Source organism: Saccopteryx bilineata, chromosome 4 (assembly GCF_036850765.1).
Source record: "Saccopteryx bilineata isolate mSacBil1 chromosome 4, mSacBil1_pri_phased_curated, whole genome shotgun sequence".
Lineage (NCBI taxonomy): Eukaryota > Metazoa > Chordata > Mammalia > Chiroptera > Emballonuridae > Saccopteryx > Saccopteryx bilineata.
Window position 1 is genome coordinate 213858020 of NC_089493.1, and position 17510 is coordinate 213875529.

The following is a 17510-nucleotide window of genomic DNA, read 5'->3' on the forward strand; positions in this document are numbered from 1 at the left end:
AATGGGCAAGGGTTTTAAGTAGCAATACAGAATGAGAAATACAAAATGACTGTTAAGAACATCACAGTCATAGGGGAAATGCCAAAATACTGGTCTGCTTTTCACCCAGATGGGCAAGAGTTAAGTACTGATACTATTAAATGTTGTACAATATGTATGAAAAGAAGAAACTTTATTTCATACACAAATGCAGAGAAAAGGCTGGCAAAAGTAAACAACCTCTGAGGACGAGATTGGGATTTGGGTTTTGGTCAAAGAGAACTCTGTTTTACCTGTATTGACTGACTTTAATAATGATGGTATAGTTATTACTTGTGTAATAAAAAGATAAAAGAATTTTAAAGACCAAGAAAATATTTTATTCTAAAGTAGTGCTTTTCAGTTGCTCTATTAACCATTTTTAGTGTGCGATAAGTACAGAAACTGTGAGAAGCTTCCACAGAAAGTTGGTAAGTTATGACTGCCCAATCAAATAAAACTGAAACTTACATGTCTTTTTTCTTCATTTTTCTAGTAATGTTTTATTTTACAAAAGTATAGGTTTGTAATGAATCCAGTCCTGTTCAGTTTAAGAAGCACCATTCAGATACAAATAGAAATGCAAAATTTGCTGGGCACAGTACAAAGTGCATAGTAATTTCACTAAGATGTAAACTGGCAACTAAGAATTTTGGGTTATGGTCCATTCAGTCATCTAGCTAGAAAGGTAGGATTAATAGTAGTAGTTTGTGGTCTAATGCAGGGGTTGAAAACTTTTTCATTGAAGGGCTAGATAGCCTGCAGCGCAGCTAGGATCAAACCCAGCATGTACAGGTTTCCCTATGGATACAGACCTATGATAAAGTTTAATTTCTAAGTTAGGCACAGTAACAGATGAACAATAATAGCTAGTAAACATAATATACTCTAGTAAGTTCTGTGGTCTCTCAAATTATTGTACAGTATATACAGCATGGATATGCCAGACAAAGGGATGATTCATCCCAGCTGAGACAGCAGGATGTCACAAGATTTCATCACACTACTCAGAATGATGCACAATTTAAAATTCATGAATTTTTTATTTTTGGAATTTTCCATTTAATATTATTGGACAGTTGACAAAAATTGAAAAGCAAAACTACAGACTGGGAGCAGGAGGACTACTATACTTTCATTCAAGTTAACATCCTTCTCTGTAACCACTCCTTCATTCTTGTCAGTTACCAATGAAACCCAGGAATGAAATCCTCCAATTTTATGTTCTGTGCTAAGCCATGGTTTGCAGTTTTACCATTCCTATTACATGCCCAGATTGCCAACTGTTTAAACTCCTAAATGATTAGGTTTAAGTAAATCCTTCAATTTGCAAAGCATCAAGATCCTGAATATGGTGATTTACGCATTCAGCCTACAAATCAATAAGAGACATTATGGACGTTCTTTATGGCTGCAAAAAATAAAACTAAGACAAATCTAGCAGCACATCTTCATATATAATGTTCACCACTGCAAAGAAAATATGCCAAGTTTCCCTAGAGTAGCTAACAGAAATAAATCTGGAACTGTACACCTGTTCCATAGATGAGATCTCAGACTGCAAAGAATCCAAAAAGTAAAAGGGCAAAAAGAAGTTCAGGGATTCCCATATCAAAACTACTTACGTAATTACATTAAGTGCAAGCTCAGCAGAGTGACATCTCTCCAACTTCTGTTTCAGAACAGCAACTTCTTCAGGTCTGGGTGGTTCATACTTTTTTACCAAGTTTCTCATGCCTATGTGGATATACAAAATGACTCAGATAAAAGGGAGTTGAGTATTTTCCCATCTTTGTAAAGAATAACATAAAACACTTGAAATGATGTGGTTCTTTCAGGATTTGTATTCTGCTTTATAATACAGTGAACACTATACTTCTAGCTCAAGTAGTATCAGCTATCTGCTGCTTAGCCCATATCATGTATTACATTAAGGTAAGCACCCTCTCTCTATAGCAGGAGTCGGGAACCTTTTTGGCTGAGAGAGCCATGAATGCCACATATATAAAATGTAATTCCATGAGAGCCATACAATATGTTTTAACACTAAATACAAGTAAATGTGTACATTTTATGTAAGACCAACACTTTTAAAGTACAATAAGTCTCTGAATTCTTTTTAATAACGTTGTTATGCTGTTGCTAACCAATGATGAATAAAGTACTTCTTACCATTAATGCGACTTCTGGTGCTGCATGGTTTTGCTGATGGCTTTGTAGTCTGGTTGATATGTGCTGAGGTTAAGCTTCATGCAGGCATTGAGACTTCCACCCGTTAAATGTGATCGTAGGTTGGTCTTAACTTTCTTTAGATGTGAGAAAGACCGCTCACATGCATATGTAGAGCCAAACATTGTCAGTACAGCAATACTCACATGCTGCAGTGTGTGGTATGTGACGGGAAGCTAGTTCCAAGTTTTGACAATTAGCTGGTCCGCGGGTTGAAGTTTTTTCATTATTCCCCACTTGTGTTTGCTCGCCAACTCTGCTTGCTGTCATGCAAGTCTTTCCAAATCTTCATTCAGTGACTTGACCTTATTCACCCACATGTTTGAGGACTTCAGTTCAGCAGCTTGTAGCTCAAAATTTATGACGGAGACACCGGGGATGTAACTCAGGTCGGCGCTGTCCATGGCACACTCGTGTGGGTGGGTGATGAATTTAAAAAGACTAGTGCACTCATGAAATTCTCCAAAGCACGCTTTGAATGACTGCAGATTAGATGTGAAGCCCGTTATCTGCTGGAGATCAAGGTGTTGAGCAGGGTCACTAGCTGTGCATGCATCTTTAAATTCTCCCAGTTTTTCAAACTGTAGTAAACGACCTGTTTCAATGTTGGCGATGAAGAGTTCCAGCTTGTTTTCAAATGCAAACACTGCCTGTTGAAGGGATAAGACTATATTTCCAACGCCTTGCATTTTCACATTGAGCTGGTTCAGATGTTCAGTGATGTCCACAGATAGTAGAACTTCAGGAGCCACTCAGTGTTAGCTAACTCAGGATGCTGGATGTTTTTCATTTCAAGGAAAGTCCAGATTTTGCTCAGACAAACCGCAAAACAGCTGAGCACCTTCCCTCTTGACAACCAATGCACACTGCTGTGCAGAAGCAGACCAGAATAATTATTCCCAACTTCATCCAGCAGTGTTTTAAACTGGCGATCATTTAAAGCTCGGGCAACAATAAAGTTGACCAACGAAATGACCAGCGACATCACCTCACCAAGCTGCTTGCCACACATCTGATCACAAAGCGCCTCCTGATGTAGAAGGCAGTGAAAACTTAGGATGGGTCTCTTTTCATGTTCACGAAGAAGCGCTATGAATCCTGTTTTTCCCCACCATGCACGGAGCACCATCAGTACACACTGAAATAAGTTTATCCATCGGTAGATTGTTTTCTTTAGCGAACTCAGTGAAAGACTTGAATAAATCCTCCCCTCTTGTTATCTCTTTCATAGGCAAAACAGCACGACTTTCTTCACGTAGTGTGTCACCAACAGCATACCTTGCAATCATACTGAACTGGGATATATGGCTTACGTCTGTTGACTCATTCAAAGCGAGAGAAAAGAATGGTGCTGCATTTATGTCCTTCACTTGTGTTGCCTCAATTTGATTTGCCATCATGATGGTATGATCATGAACAGTTCTTGCCAACAGAGGCATGTCTTTTATTCATTTGGTTATCTTGTCTTTATCTGAAAAGTCATCAAAAAGTTCATTGGCAACATCAAGCATGAATGTTTTGGCATACTCCCCATCTGTGAATGACTTTCCATTTCTCACAACTGCTAAAGCACCAGCCAAGCTAGCCGAATTCCAGTCACCTTGTTGGGTCCAAACATGGAGTTGCTGCTGAATAGCTTGCACTCTGCACAGTAGCTCTTGTCATGCTTTCTTCCTGCTGTCCCCCGCTGGATATTTCGATGTAAATGTAGTATGGTGTGTGTCGAAGTGCCATTTTATATTTGACTGTTTCATCGATGCAATTTTATCATTGCATATTAGACTCACTGCAGAACCTGCTCTCTCCACAAAGGTGAATTCCTCTGTCCATTCCTGCTGAAAAGTACGATACTCCTCATCTTTTTTTCTTTTAGCCATCTTCGTTGCCAAAAGGGTTTCTGCAATTAGCTAGCTGACTACTTGATTAAAAAGAGGGAAGTTTACTTCCTGACCTCACAACGACCTGTGTACCTTATGCATTATCCAATAAAAATTTGGTGTTGTCCCGGAGGACAGCTGTGATTGGCTCAGCCACCCGCAACCATGAACATAAGCGGTAGGAAATGAATGGATTGTAATACATGAGAATATTTTATACTTTTAATGTTATTATTTTTTTTATTAAAGATTTGTCTGCGATTTAGATGCAGCCATCAAAAGAGCCACATCTGGCTCGCGAGCCATATGTTCCCGACTCCTGCTCTATAGTCTAGTATTTTCTTCAAATCCTACTGTGGTCACTTACCCCTGCATGACTTAGTCAACGTGCTTTGTTCCTTGCCACCAACCATGTTCATAGCATTCTATCCTATAGATCAGGGGTCCCCAAACTACGGCCCGCGGGCCGCATGTGGCCCCCTGAGGCCATTTATCCGGCCCCCCCCACACACACTTCCAGAAGGGACACCTCTTTCACTGGTGGTCAGTGAGAGGAGCATAGTTCCCATTGAAATATTGGTCAGTTTGTTGATTTAAATTTACTTGTTCTTTAATTTAAATATTGTATTTGTTCCCGTTTTGTTTCTTTACTTTAAAATAAGATATGTGCAGTGTGCATAGGGATTTGTTCATATTTTTTTTATAGTCCAGCCCTCCAACGGTCTAAGGGACAGTGAACTGGCCCCGTGTGTAAAAAGTTTGGGGACCCCTGCTATAGATGGTGGGTCAAGAGTGTACTTCTTGTTGACAAAAAACACCAGTATTACATAACATGCAATAAAGGGAGGAAGCTTACTAAAAATATGTCAATTGATGATCTTTTGCTTTACTAACATACAGAACCTATTCAATGAAACATCACCAAGAAAACAAAAATGTCCTTTTTAGGCCAAAAACAAGACTGTCAGTGAATTAGCAGAAACATCATCTACCTGAATTGTTCATTATTCAATGACAATAAGCCAAAAATATAAATCTCAAGACTTAACGGGAATGATGATAAATCCAGGGCTTAATATTAGCCAGCCACATGCTCCAAATGGGGAACTGTATGCTAACTTGTTTCATAACACACATAAAGCAATGTTTTCAACTGAATTAATACTTGTGACTCAATACCCTTAGGACAGTATCTGTGTTCTGAAAAATTATAAACATACCTTAGTATCATTAAGGTTCTGAGTTTTTTTTTAAGAGCTATTATTTCATATTAAAATAAGTGGAGTAAAGTTAATGTACTGAGAAGAAATCAGTAATAAAACTGGCAGTTATAAAAGGATTACTGTGGGTAATATTGAAGGTCCCTTCTACCTACTAAATTCCACGATCCTAATTAGTAATAGCCAAACCACAAATAGCTTTGGAAGTGAACCCTCTAGTGGTGTAACTGAACACCTTCAGGTTTATGATTTATAAATCACAAATCCATCGTTCTCAATAGAAAGGGAGGAAGCCCTCAGGATCATTTCAAACAGATATCAAGAAATAATGCTTTGATATCCTGAAGCATCTTAAATTTTAAAGCATAAAAATCACTCCCATTTACTACTACCATCTAAGATCAAAGATCTTCAACCTCACATTTTACTGGTTTATTCAGCATTTAATTATAATTAACAAGGATATTGGCACAATTTGGGTGACAAATACAATTGACTTTTAATCCTAAAGAATAGCCAAATAGCCCTTAGCTTTCAATGTGATAGCCAAGAATGAAGACTAGAGAGGACTGGCTAATACTCTCCTCAACCCCTAAAACAGGGTTTCTCAACATAAGCAGTATTGATAGTTTGGGCTGATAATTCTGTTGTAAGAGGCCATATTAGTTTTCTGAGGCTATTATTAAAAAATTACTACAAACTTATTAGTAAGGCTTAGACAGGGGTCCCCAAACTACGGCCCGCAGGCCACATGCGGCCCCCTGAGGCCATTTATCCGGCCCTGCCGCACTTCTGGAAGGGCACCTCTTTCATTGGTGGTCAGTTAGAGGAGCATAGTTCCCATTGAAATATTGGTCAGTTTGTTGATTTAAATTTACTTGTTCTTTATTTTAAATATTGTATTTGTTCCCGTTTTGTTTTTTTACTTTAAAAAAAGATATGTGCAGTGTGCATAGGAATTTGTTCATAGTTTTTTTTATAGTCTGGCCCTCCAATGGTCTGAGAGACAGTGAACTGGCCCCCTGTGTAAAAAGTTTGGGGACCCCTGGCTTAAGACAACAGGAATATATTCTCTTAGTTCTGAAGCCCAGGTATCTAAAATCAATTTCACTGGGCTACAATCAAAATGTTGCCAGGACCACACTTTCCCGGAGGCCCTAGTGGAAAATCCATTCATTCTCTTTTCCAGCTTCTGGTGGCTGCCTGCATCCTTTGGCTTGAGGCCATAAACTAATTTTCAAGGAAGCATCTTCAAATCTCTGCTATCTTCACAATGCCTTATCTGTGTCAAATCTTCCTCTCTTTCTCTAACAAGGACTCCCATGATTGCATTTCAGCCCTATCTGGATTTATCACATCTGAAAAAAAACTTTTTTTCTCCCATATATGTTAAGATTTATAGGTTTCAGGGATTAGTACAGTACATGGCTATCTTCCAGGGAGCCATTTATCAGCTTGCCAAGGGGGTATACTGTGAATTTTAACATGTTTAGCAGCATTCTTACTTATACTCATTGGATGCTATTAGCAGCCACTACCACACCTCAAGTTATGACAGCCAAAAATGTCTCCAGATATTGCAAAAATCGCACCCAGTTGAGAAAGTTTTTACAATAACAAAATGACTAGCAAATGACACGTTAACAAGTTAAAGCTGATTTATCTACAAAACAGAAGTTAGAAATTTAAATATTACCTTTAAATCAAGTTCCCTTTAGATCTTTTCAGTGCCTATCATATATTTGTAGAAACTCTAGAATAACTGTTTTGAAACTCAACCCTTTCTGAATCTGATAAGTTCTATATGTATAAAAACTGTTTTTTACATATACCTTTCTATTTGTTTCCCACCATTACATCCTTCATGCCTCAAAGATTATAATTCAATGAAAGTAAATATACTGCTCACAAAAATGAGGGGATATTTTATAGCTTCATATTCATTTTAAAATATCCCCTCATTTTTGTGAGCAGTATATAAACAATATCTGTTACCTCAATTTAAATATCAAGATGATATTTTACAAAATACCTCTGTTATATAGAATATTTTGTAAGGTGTTCTTTTACTTACTTTTCATTATATCTAGTAATTGTGACAAGCAAGTTCTATTCTCTTTCAGCATCAGACTTTCTGATAAATAACTGGCAAAAAAAAAGAAAAAAGTTTTAATCTATTTGGATTCATTATAGCATCTTGAGAAAACCTGAGAAGTTATTTTCCTCCATATTTAATTCATCAAGGTCAACTTTCAAATTAATTTACAAAGTATTACAAAACAATAATTTGGACTCCACAAAACTATTATTAAACTAATTATTAAAATGTTTAATATTCAAAGTTTCATTCAATTTCAGAGGTATGAAAATAACAATAGCAACAATCATTACTTTTAATGTTAAATGTTTAGTATATCAACATTATGAGTCCGAACCTCATTTTACAGATGAAGAATCTGAGTAGCAGGAACAGACAGGCCATGACCATGTAACTTGCACAAAGTCATATGGCAAACAGGTCACAGCTGGAACTTGGCATTACTAAGGATTATCTCTCTTCTCAATACCAAGTTCATGTTAATTATAGTTGTTGTTCTTGGGGCTAATAGCTACTAAAACCAGTAAGAATATCACCCCTTGCTTTACAAATCTATTATACCTTTTTTGAATCATGTCCAAATCAAAAGTTTTAATACTTTTTCATATGGCTACGAAGCCCAGTTATTCATTTTTCTCAGAACCAATGACAGTACATGAAGCTAATTTTTTATTTAAATATTTGCTCTGAGGTTTTATGTAACTAAACTTGATATATAATTGATCACAAGCCCAAGTGAACAGATTTTCAAGGCATAAGTAGTATTTCAAATGTGAATACCTTGAAATTAAGTTTACTCTTGGATGAAATAAAATTGCAAAAATAAGAAAACCATAAATTCAGTGAAAAAGAAGAAAACTCAGAACTAACCGTAGAATATCCTATGAGTTGTAATCTAAAGCATTATCCAGAATATGACAACAGCACAGGGCTGTCCCTTTTTGAAACCAATTAATAATATAAAAGCAATACAACTCGCTTCGTTCAGGATGGTAGACTAGGTAGACATTGTGCTTGCCTTCTCTCATGACCATATGAAAATTACAACAAAATTATAAAACCATCACAGAAAACCATCTGAAGACTAGCTGAACAGAATTCCTGTGAGAACAGAAAGAAGCCATGCCAAGACTAGTAAAAGGAACAGAGATGCAAAATGGGCTGGTCCATCACCCAGGGGGCAGTAATTAAGAATTAGAAGGGAGGCTTCTGGCCAAAATGGAGGCATAGGGAAACATGGTATTTGCATCCTCCCCCAACCATAACAAAATTACAATTAGAGACCACCCACCATTGAGGACTACCTGAAATCTAGCTGAATGTATGTCTTAAAACTAAGAATACAAAGAAGAAGCCAGGTTGAGACTGGTGGGAGGGGAGGAGATACAGAACAGGCTGGTCCCATACCCACATGTAGTGATTAAAAATTGGGAAGGATATCTTAGCTGTGGAGGTCCTCTCTGAGAAGAAAGGAATCCCAGCCCACACCAGGATCTGAGGCCAGGGTTCTAGTGTGGGGAAGAGAAGGCCCATACCTTCTGGCTGTGAAAACCAGTAAAGATTGTGGTTCAGTAAGATGAAGGGCTGCTGAAGTCTCAGGTGATCCTGTTTTTTTTTTTTTTTTTTAATTAAAGATATTACTCATTTTAGAGAGAAGAAGAGAAGGAAGAAGAGGGAGGGAGAGAGAGCGAGAGGGATGGAGGAAGAGGGAGGAAGAGGGAGAGAGAGAGAGAGAGAGAGAGAGAGAGAGAGAGAAGGGGGGAGGAACAGGAAGCACCAACTCCCATATGTACCTTTACCAGGAAAGCCAGGGTTTTGAACCAGCAACCTCAGCATTCCAGGTCGGTGCCCAGGCAATCCTTTTAAAGGGCCTGAGCATGAACTTACATGGACTGACTCATTCTGACTCCCAGCACTGTGGCAATAGCTCAAAAGACACTTAGGACATTCAAGGAGGTACTGAATTGTCTGGCTCTGGGGTGAGGGACTAGAGGAGCAGCTTTCACCCAAAGTGCTGGCAAAGGTCATTGTTCCTTTGTTGAGCCCTCTCCCTGCAGATGCAGACAGGCACCATATCTAAGTCTCCATCAACCTAACAGTGCTTGCCCCAACCTGGAAATTTCCTGAGACTTTGTCCTACAACTGTCCTGTCATGGCTCATGCTGTGGACTTTCTTATACTGTCTCAAATGTTCACAAACCCCAAATAAGCAATATCGGGCCTGAGCATTCTACATACCTCCTGCTGAGTGGCCCCAGTCCTGGCACTACCAGCAGCAAGACCAGTTCACAGCTTAGCCTCTTCTGGGCAACTCCAAGCCCAGCACAAGGACCAGCCATCTACAGATCACTCTATACCTCATGCTGCATGGCCATGGGCTGCACACAGATGGTGTGACCTTGGTCTACATGTCCTGGGAGGCACCAAAGCCAGTGCACAAAGTAGCCAGATTCAGACCATCCTGGAGCACCACCTGACAACCGCATGAGTGACATACTCAGGAAGTAGAACAGGTCGGCAACAGAGCCCTGATGAAGCAAGTTCTGCTCGGCAGCGTCAGCCCCTGCACAGCAGCTCCATCCCTGGAGTCACCAATCTTCCTGGGGGCTGATTCTTCCCATTCATGAATCAATGGCAATCAAGGCTCAACTACAACAGAAGGTTGTACACAGCTACCACAGCGAGTACATCTAGAGCACCTGGCTTGGGTGACTGGAGAGGCTGCATCACTGGATCCTACAGGACATCTGCTACATAAGGCCATCATGCTAAGGCTAGAAAGCATAGCAGATCTACTTAAGTACAGTGGTACCTTGAGATACGAACAGACCAACATACAATTTTTTTTAAGATACGAGATGTGACTTGGTCCATATTTTTGTTTGAGATCCGAGCAAAATCCCAAGATGAGTCATGATTCAGGAAGCTGCTGCTAGTTGGCACGTTGGTGCACAGGTCCAGTATCAGCAGTTTGATATATGGGGTGACTGACTTACGAGCTTGGTTACAGAACGAATTAAATTCATATCTCAAGGTATCACTATAGATATAAAAAAAAAAATACAGAGAGGCAACCAAAATGGGGGGACAAAGATACTTCAAATAAAAGAACAGAGAAATCTCCAGAAAAAGAACTAAATGAAATGGAAGTAATCAAACTACCAGATACAGAGTTCAAAACAGTGTTTATATGATGCTCAAGGATATACAGTGAGAAGTTCAAAAGCATAAAAAAAGAACATAGAAACCATATAAAATAAACAGTCAGAAATGAAGAATATAACAACTGAAATGAAAAATACACCAGAAGGAATCAACAGCAGATTAGATGAAGCAGAAAATCCAATCAGCGGTTGGGAAGACAAGGTAACAGAAAACATTCAGAGCAGACAGGAAAAAGAATTTTAAAAAATGAGAAGATAGTTTAAGGGACCTCTGGACAACATGAAGTATACCAACATAGGGGTGCCAGAAGTTGAAGAAAGGGAGCAAGGGATTGAGAACCTATCTGAAGACATAATGACTGAAAACTTCCTTAATCTGGTGAACAACAACAAAAAATTCCAAGTCCAAGAAGCACAGAAAGGCCCAGAGAAGATCAATCAAGAGGCCCACACCAAGACACACAGATTAAAACTGCAAAGGTTAAAGACAAAGAAGCTTAAAAGTTGTAAGAGAAAATCGGTCAGTTACCTACAAGGGAGCTCCCATAAAACTGTCAGATGATTTCTCAACAGTAACTTTTGCAGACCAGAAGGGATTGGTACAATATAGTCAACGTGATGAAAAAAGTACCTACAAAGATGACACTACCAAGCACAGCTATCATTTAGAATTGGAAGACAGAGAAAGAGCTTCCCAGACAAAAAATAGCTAAAGGAGTTCATCATTACCAATTCAGTATTACAAATATGTTAAAATGATCTTTCATCTTTCTCTGAGAAGATAAAAAATATAAATGAAATGCTAATCTTTATTATATGCAACTGAAGTGTCTGTCGCCAATAGCTTATTGGTTGCTTGCGTAACTGTACTAGCCAATGGGGTGAAGTTGCCACGGCATTCAAATAGTCCTGCCTTCTGGCATGCCACCTCACAAATTGAGGTTAAAGATTGGAGCAATTATTATGTTGTTAAGAAATCCTAACACCAGAAGGGGTCTTTGCAATGTGTCATAATAGCTAAGTCTTTGGCTCCTCTAAAGGTGAAATACATGTCATTCCAAGAATTGATTTGGCTCCATCTCAAACAGGGTTGCCGTTTCAATTGAGACGTAGACAATTTCCTGTAAAACTTGCCTTTGCTATGACCATCAATAAGTCTCAGGGCCAAACGCTTAAGCGTGTTGGCATTTTTTTTTACCTGAGCCTGCATTTGGACACGGTCAACTTTATGTTGCCTGTTCAAGAGTTCGTGAGGCCTGACCTGTGGTGGCACAGTGGATAAAGCATCGACCTGAAAATGCTGAGGTCGCCAGTTTGAAACCCTGGGCTTGCCTGGTCAAGGCACATATAGGAGTTGATGCTTCCAGCTCCTCCCCCCGTCTCTCTCTTTTCTCTCTCTCTCCCTCTCTCTCTCCTCTCTAAAAAAAATGAATAAATAAAATAAAATTAAAAAGTTATAAAATTAAAAAAAAAAAGAGTTCGTGAAAGAACGGGCGTAAAATTAAAAATAATTGATGGTCCTCTTCAAGGCGAGCTTAAAAATGATGGAAAGATCTACACAAGAAATGTTGTGTACAAAGAGATCTTTGACATGTGAATTAACATTTTATTATTTAAATCACCTTTATTTATTGAGCTAGCAGTGGCTCTTAAGAAATGTACCGCCAGTGGTTTCCTTCATTGCACTCTACTTTAAGCAATTAAGCAAGTAGAAGGGGGAAACCCCATGGGGCAGTAAGCAAAGGGGTTTCCTCGCCGCCTGCCCTGGGTAATTCAGTTTGAATTAGCAGACACCTTTGCACAAATCATTTTAATTACAATTTATAATATCTAGAACAGAGGTCATTTCGTATGACCGCCAGGCTTTCTAGTAGATACATATCTATCAAAAAGTTACTATAAATGCAAATAGATTAAATGTTTCATTCAAAAAGACTGATTAAATGAATGGCTAAACAGATATGAAAACAAGGCACTTACATGTGTACTGTCTACAAAAGACTCACCTTACATCAAAACACACAAATACTGAAAGTAAGAGAATGGATAAATATTTCATAAAAAAGGAAACAACAAAAAACAGGACAGTGATACTCATATTAGACAAATCAGACCCTAAAACAAAGGCTATAATGAGACAAAGTAGGACCTAGCAATTCCATTTCTGGGTATTTATTTGAAGAAACCCATAACACTAAATTAGAAAGACCTATATGCATCCATAAGTTCATTGTAGCAATATTTATAATAGCCAAGATAGAAAAACAACTTAAGTGTCCATCAATAGAGCAATGGATAAAGAAGTAGTGCATATATACGGTGTGTGACAAAAGCAGGTTTACATTTGTTTGCATGAAAAAACAAAATAATTTAATAAATAATACAAGAATAAACTGTTCCATGCACTCATACTGTAAACCTACTTTTGTCTCACCCTTTAAAATGGAATATGACTCAGCCATATAAAAGAATGATATCTTGTCATCTGCAGCAACAAAGATAGGCCTAGAGGGTATTGTGCAAGTGAAATAGTCTAACACAGCGGTTCTCAACCTGTGGGTTGCGACCCCGGCGGGGGTCGAACGACCAAATGCCATCTGATTTCACTTATATGTGGAATCTAAAAATCTAAACAAACAAATAGAATTGAAACAGATCAAAAATACAGAAAACATTTTGACAGCTGCCAGATGGGAGGATACATGAAAAGGGTAAAGGATAATAAGTACAGATTGGTAGTTATAGGATAGTTATGAAGATGCAAACCATAGCATAGGGACTATAATCAATAATATTCGAATAAGTATGTTTGGTGTTAGGTGGGTACAAGTTTTATCAGGCTAATCACTTCATAAGATATATATATATAAATGTCCAATGACTAGATTGTACACCTGAAACTAACAGGACATATACCACAAAAGGACACCTTGCCACGACTGAGAGATATAAAAGATCTACCTAATATATAAAAAACATACAGGGAAGCAACCAAAACAAGACAGAAACGTGTCTCAAATGAAAGAAGACAAAGATTAAGGAAAAATAAATAAAAAGGAGACAGAGTGACGTCACGGAAATGGCGCCGTGAGAAGCGCGTCCGACAGCTCTCCCCTAAATCACAACAAATTTATCAACTAGAAACAGAAAAATTTATCCTCGGAGCATTCCGGAGTTCCACACAAACTGAAAGCAAAAGGACTGTTATCACTTGAATCTGAGAGACGAGGGTGTGGAGGAAGCTACCGCAGCAGCGACGCTCATTCAAGCCGCGAGGGAGTGCGCCTGCGTGCTATCAATAAGACCACCCTCAGATGCCGATAAGAAAGAGGAAATCGAATATTATGGATACAAAAGAAAGAGGTAACACAAATAGATGTGGAAAAATCTATGGAGAAAAGACTTAACATATTGGAAGCCTTGGAGCTAAATGACAGAGAATTTAAAATAGAAATCTTAAAAATACTCAGAGATATACAAGAAAACACAGAAAGGCAATATAGGGAGATCAGAAAACAACTCAATGAACACAAAGAATATATTACCAAGGAAATTGAAACTATAAAAACAAATCAAACAGAAATGAAAAACTCAATTCACGAGCTGAAAAACGAGGTAACAAGCTTAGCTAACAGAACAGCCCAGATTGAAGATAGGATTAGTGAAATAGAAGACAAACAACTTGAGGCACAACAGAGAGAAGAAGAAAGAGACTCAAAAATAATAAAAAATGAGAAAGCCCTATAGGAATTGTCTGACTCCATCAGAAAGAATAACATAAGAATAATAGGTATATCAGAGGGAGAAGAGAAAGAAAAGGGAATGGAGAATATACTCAAACAAATAATAGACGAGAACTTCCCAAGCCTGTGCAAGGAACTAAAGCCTCAAATTCAAGAAGCAAACAGAACACCAAGTTTTCTTAACCCCAACAAACCCACTCCAAGGCACATCATAATAAAGATGACACAAACCAATGACAAAGAAAAAATTCTCAAGGCAGCCAGGGAAAAGAAGAGTACAACATATAAAGGAAGGCCTATTAGATTATCATCAGATTTCTGAACAGAAACTCTACAAGCTAGAAGAGAGTTGACCCCAATATTTAAAGCCCTGAAAGAGAGGAACTTTCAGCCAAGAATACTATACCCATCAAAGCTATCCTTCAAGTATGAAGGAGATATAAAAACATTCACAAATACAGAAAAGATGAGAGAATTTATCAACAGAAAGCCCCCACTCCAGGAAATACTAAAGGGGGTTTTCCAACCAGATTCAAAGAACAAAAGAAAACAACACCACAAGTAACAGCTCCACCAAGAACACAATAAAACCAAACTTAAACTGTGACAACAAAGGAAAAAAAGGGGGGAGAGGATGGAGATTAACAGTAGCAAAGGATGATGAAGTGCAGAAATACTTATAAGATAGGGTACTACAATGAATATGGTAGGTACCCTTTTCATTACTTAATGGTAACCACCCTTAAAAAAACCACCACAAAAACACTTGACTTAAAAAAGGTAGCAACAGAGGAAAGAAGTATGGAACACAAACAAACAAAAACAAATGATAGAAAAACAAAAGAGAAGAATCAAGCTAGATACAAAACGAACAGAAAGCAATTTATAAAATGGCAGTAGGGAACCCACAAGTGTCAATAATTACACTAAATGTAAATGGATTAAACTTACCAATAAAAAGACACAGAGTAGCAGAATGGATTAAAAAAGAAAATCCAACTATATGCTGCCTACAAGAAACACATCTAAGCAACAAGGATAAAAACAAATTCAAAGTGAAAGGCTGGAAAACAATACTGCAAGCAAACAACACCCAAAAAAAAGCAGGTGTAGCAATACTCATATCTAATAATGCTGACTACAAGACAGAAAAAGTACTCAGAGACAAAAATGGTCATTTCATAATGATTAAGGGGAAGTTGAATCAAGAAGACATAACAATCCTTAATATATATGCACCAAACCAAGGAGCACCAAAATATATAAGACAGCTACTTATTGACCTTAAAACAAAAACTAACAAAAATACAATCATACTTGGAGACCTCAATACACCGCTGACGGCTCTAGATCGGTCATCCAAACAGAGAATCAATAAAGATATAGTGGCCTTAAACGAAATACTAGAACACCTGGATATGATAGACATCTACAGGACACTTCATCCCAAAGCGACAGAGTATACATTTTTCTCTAGTGTACATGGAACATTCTCAAGAATTGACCATATGTTGGGCCACAAAGACAATATCAGCAAATTTAGAAAAATTGAAATTGTACCAAGCATATTTTCTGATCATAAAGCCTTGAAACTAGAATTCAACTGCAAAAAAGAGGGGGAAAAACCCACAAAAATGTGGAAACTAAACAACATACTTCTAAAAAATGAATGGGTCAAAGAAGAAATAAGCGCAGAAATCAAAAGATATATACAGACAAATGAAAATGAAAATACGACATATCAGAATCTCTGGGATGCAGCAAAAGCAGTAATAAGAGGAAAGTTCATATCACTTCAGGCCTATATGAACAAACAAGAGAGAGCCGAAGTAAACCACTTAACTTCACACCTTAAGGAACTAGAAAAAGAAGAACAAAGACAACCCAAAACCAGCCGAAGAAAGGAGATAATAAAAATCAGAGCAGAAATAAATGAAATAGAGAACAGAAAAACTATAGAAAAAATCAATAAAACAAGGAGTTGGTTCTTTGAAAAGATCAACAAAATTGACAAACCCTTGGCAAGACTCACCAAGGAAAAAAGACACAGGACTCAAATAAATAAAATCCAAAATGAAAGAGGAGAGATCACCACAGACATCATAGATATACAAAGAATTATTGTAGAATACTATGAAAAACTTTATGCCACCAAATACAACAATTTAGAAGAAATGGATAAATTCCTAGAACAATGCAACCTTCCTAGACTGAGTCATGAAGAAGCAGAAAGCCTAAACAGACCAATCAGCAGGGAGGAAATAGAAAAAACTATTAAAAATCTCCCCAAAAATAAAAGTCCAGGCCCAGACGGTTATACTAGTGAATTCTATCAAACATTCAAAGAAGACTTGGTTCCTATTCTACTCAAAGTCTTCCAAAAAATTGAAGAAGAAGCAATACTTCCAAACACATTTTATGAGGCCAACATAACCCTCATACCAAAACCTGGCAAGGATGGCACAAAGAAAGAAAACTACAGACCAATATCTCTAATGAATACAGATGCTAAAATACTAAACAAAATACTGGCAAACCGAATACAACAACATATTAAAAAAATAATACATCATGATCAAGTGGGATTCATCCCAGAATCTCAAGGATGGTTCAACATACGCAAAACGGTTAACGTAATACACCATATCAACAAAACAAAGAACAAAAACCACATGATCTTATCAATAGATGCAGAAAAGGCTTTTGATAAAATACAACACAATTTTATGTTTAAGACTCTCAACAAAATGGGTATAGAAGGAAAATATCTCAACATGATAAAGGCCATATATGATAAACCATCAGCCAACATCCTATTAAACGGCATAAAACTGAGGACTTTCTACCTTAAATCAGGAACAAGACAGGGTTGTCCACTCTCTCCACTCTTATTCAACGTGGTGCTAGAAGTTCTGGCCACAGCAATCAGACAAGACAAAGAAATAAAAGGCATCCATATCGGAAAAGAAGAAGTAAAGCTATCACTTTTTGCTGATGATATGATCCTATACATCGAAAACCCGAAGGACTCCACAAAAAGATTATTAGAAACAATAAACCAATACAGTAAGGTCGCAGGATACAAAATTAACATACAAAAGTCCATAGCCTTTCTATATGCCAACAATGAAATATTAGAAAACGAACTCAAAAAAATAATC

The 17510-nt window shown here is 37.7% G+C and overlaps 1 protein-coding gene across 5 annotated transcripts in view; it reads right to left on the minus strand.

The window, feature by feature from the left end:
- CCNH (cyclin H) overlaps nt 1–17510 on the minus strand; it is a 75653-nt gene that overhangs the window by 42576 nt on the left and 15567 nt on the right. For all 5 annotated transcript variants that reach the window (XM_066273758.1, XM_066273760.1, XM_066273756.1 and 2 more), the window contains exons 6-7: nt 7419–7489; nt 1644–1755 (exon numbers count right to left, since the gene is read on the minus strand). In XM_066273758.1, coding sequence (XP_066129855.1) covers nt 1644–1755; nt 7419–7489 — 183 coding nt within the window. The remainder of the gene's footprint in view (nt 1–1643; nt 1756–7418; nt 7490–17510) is intronic.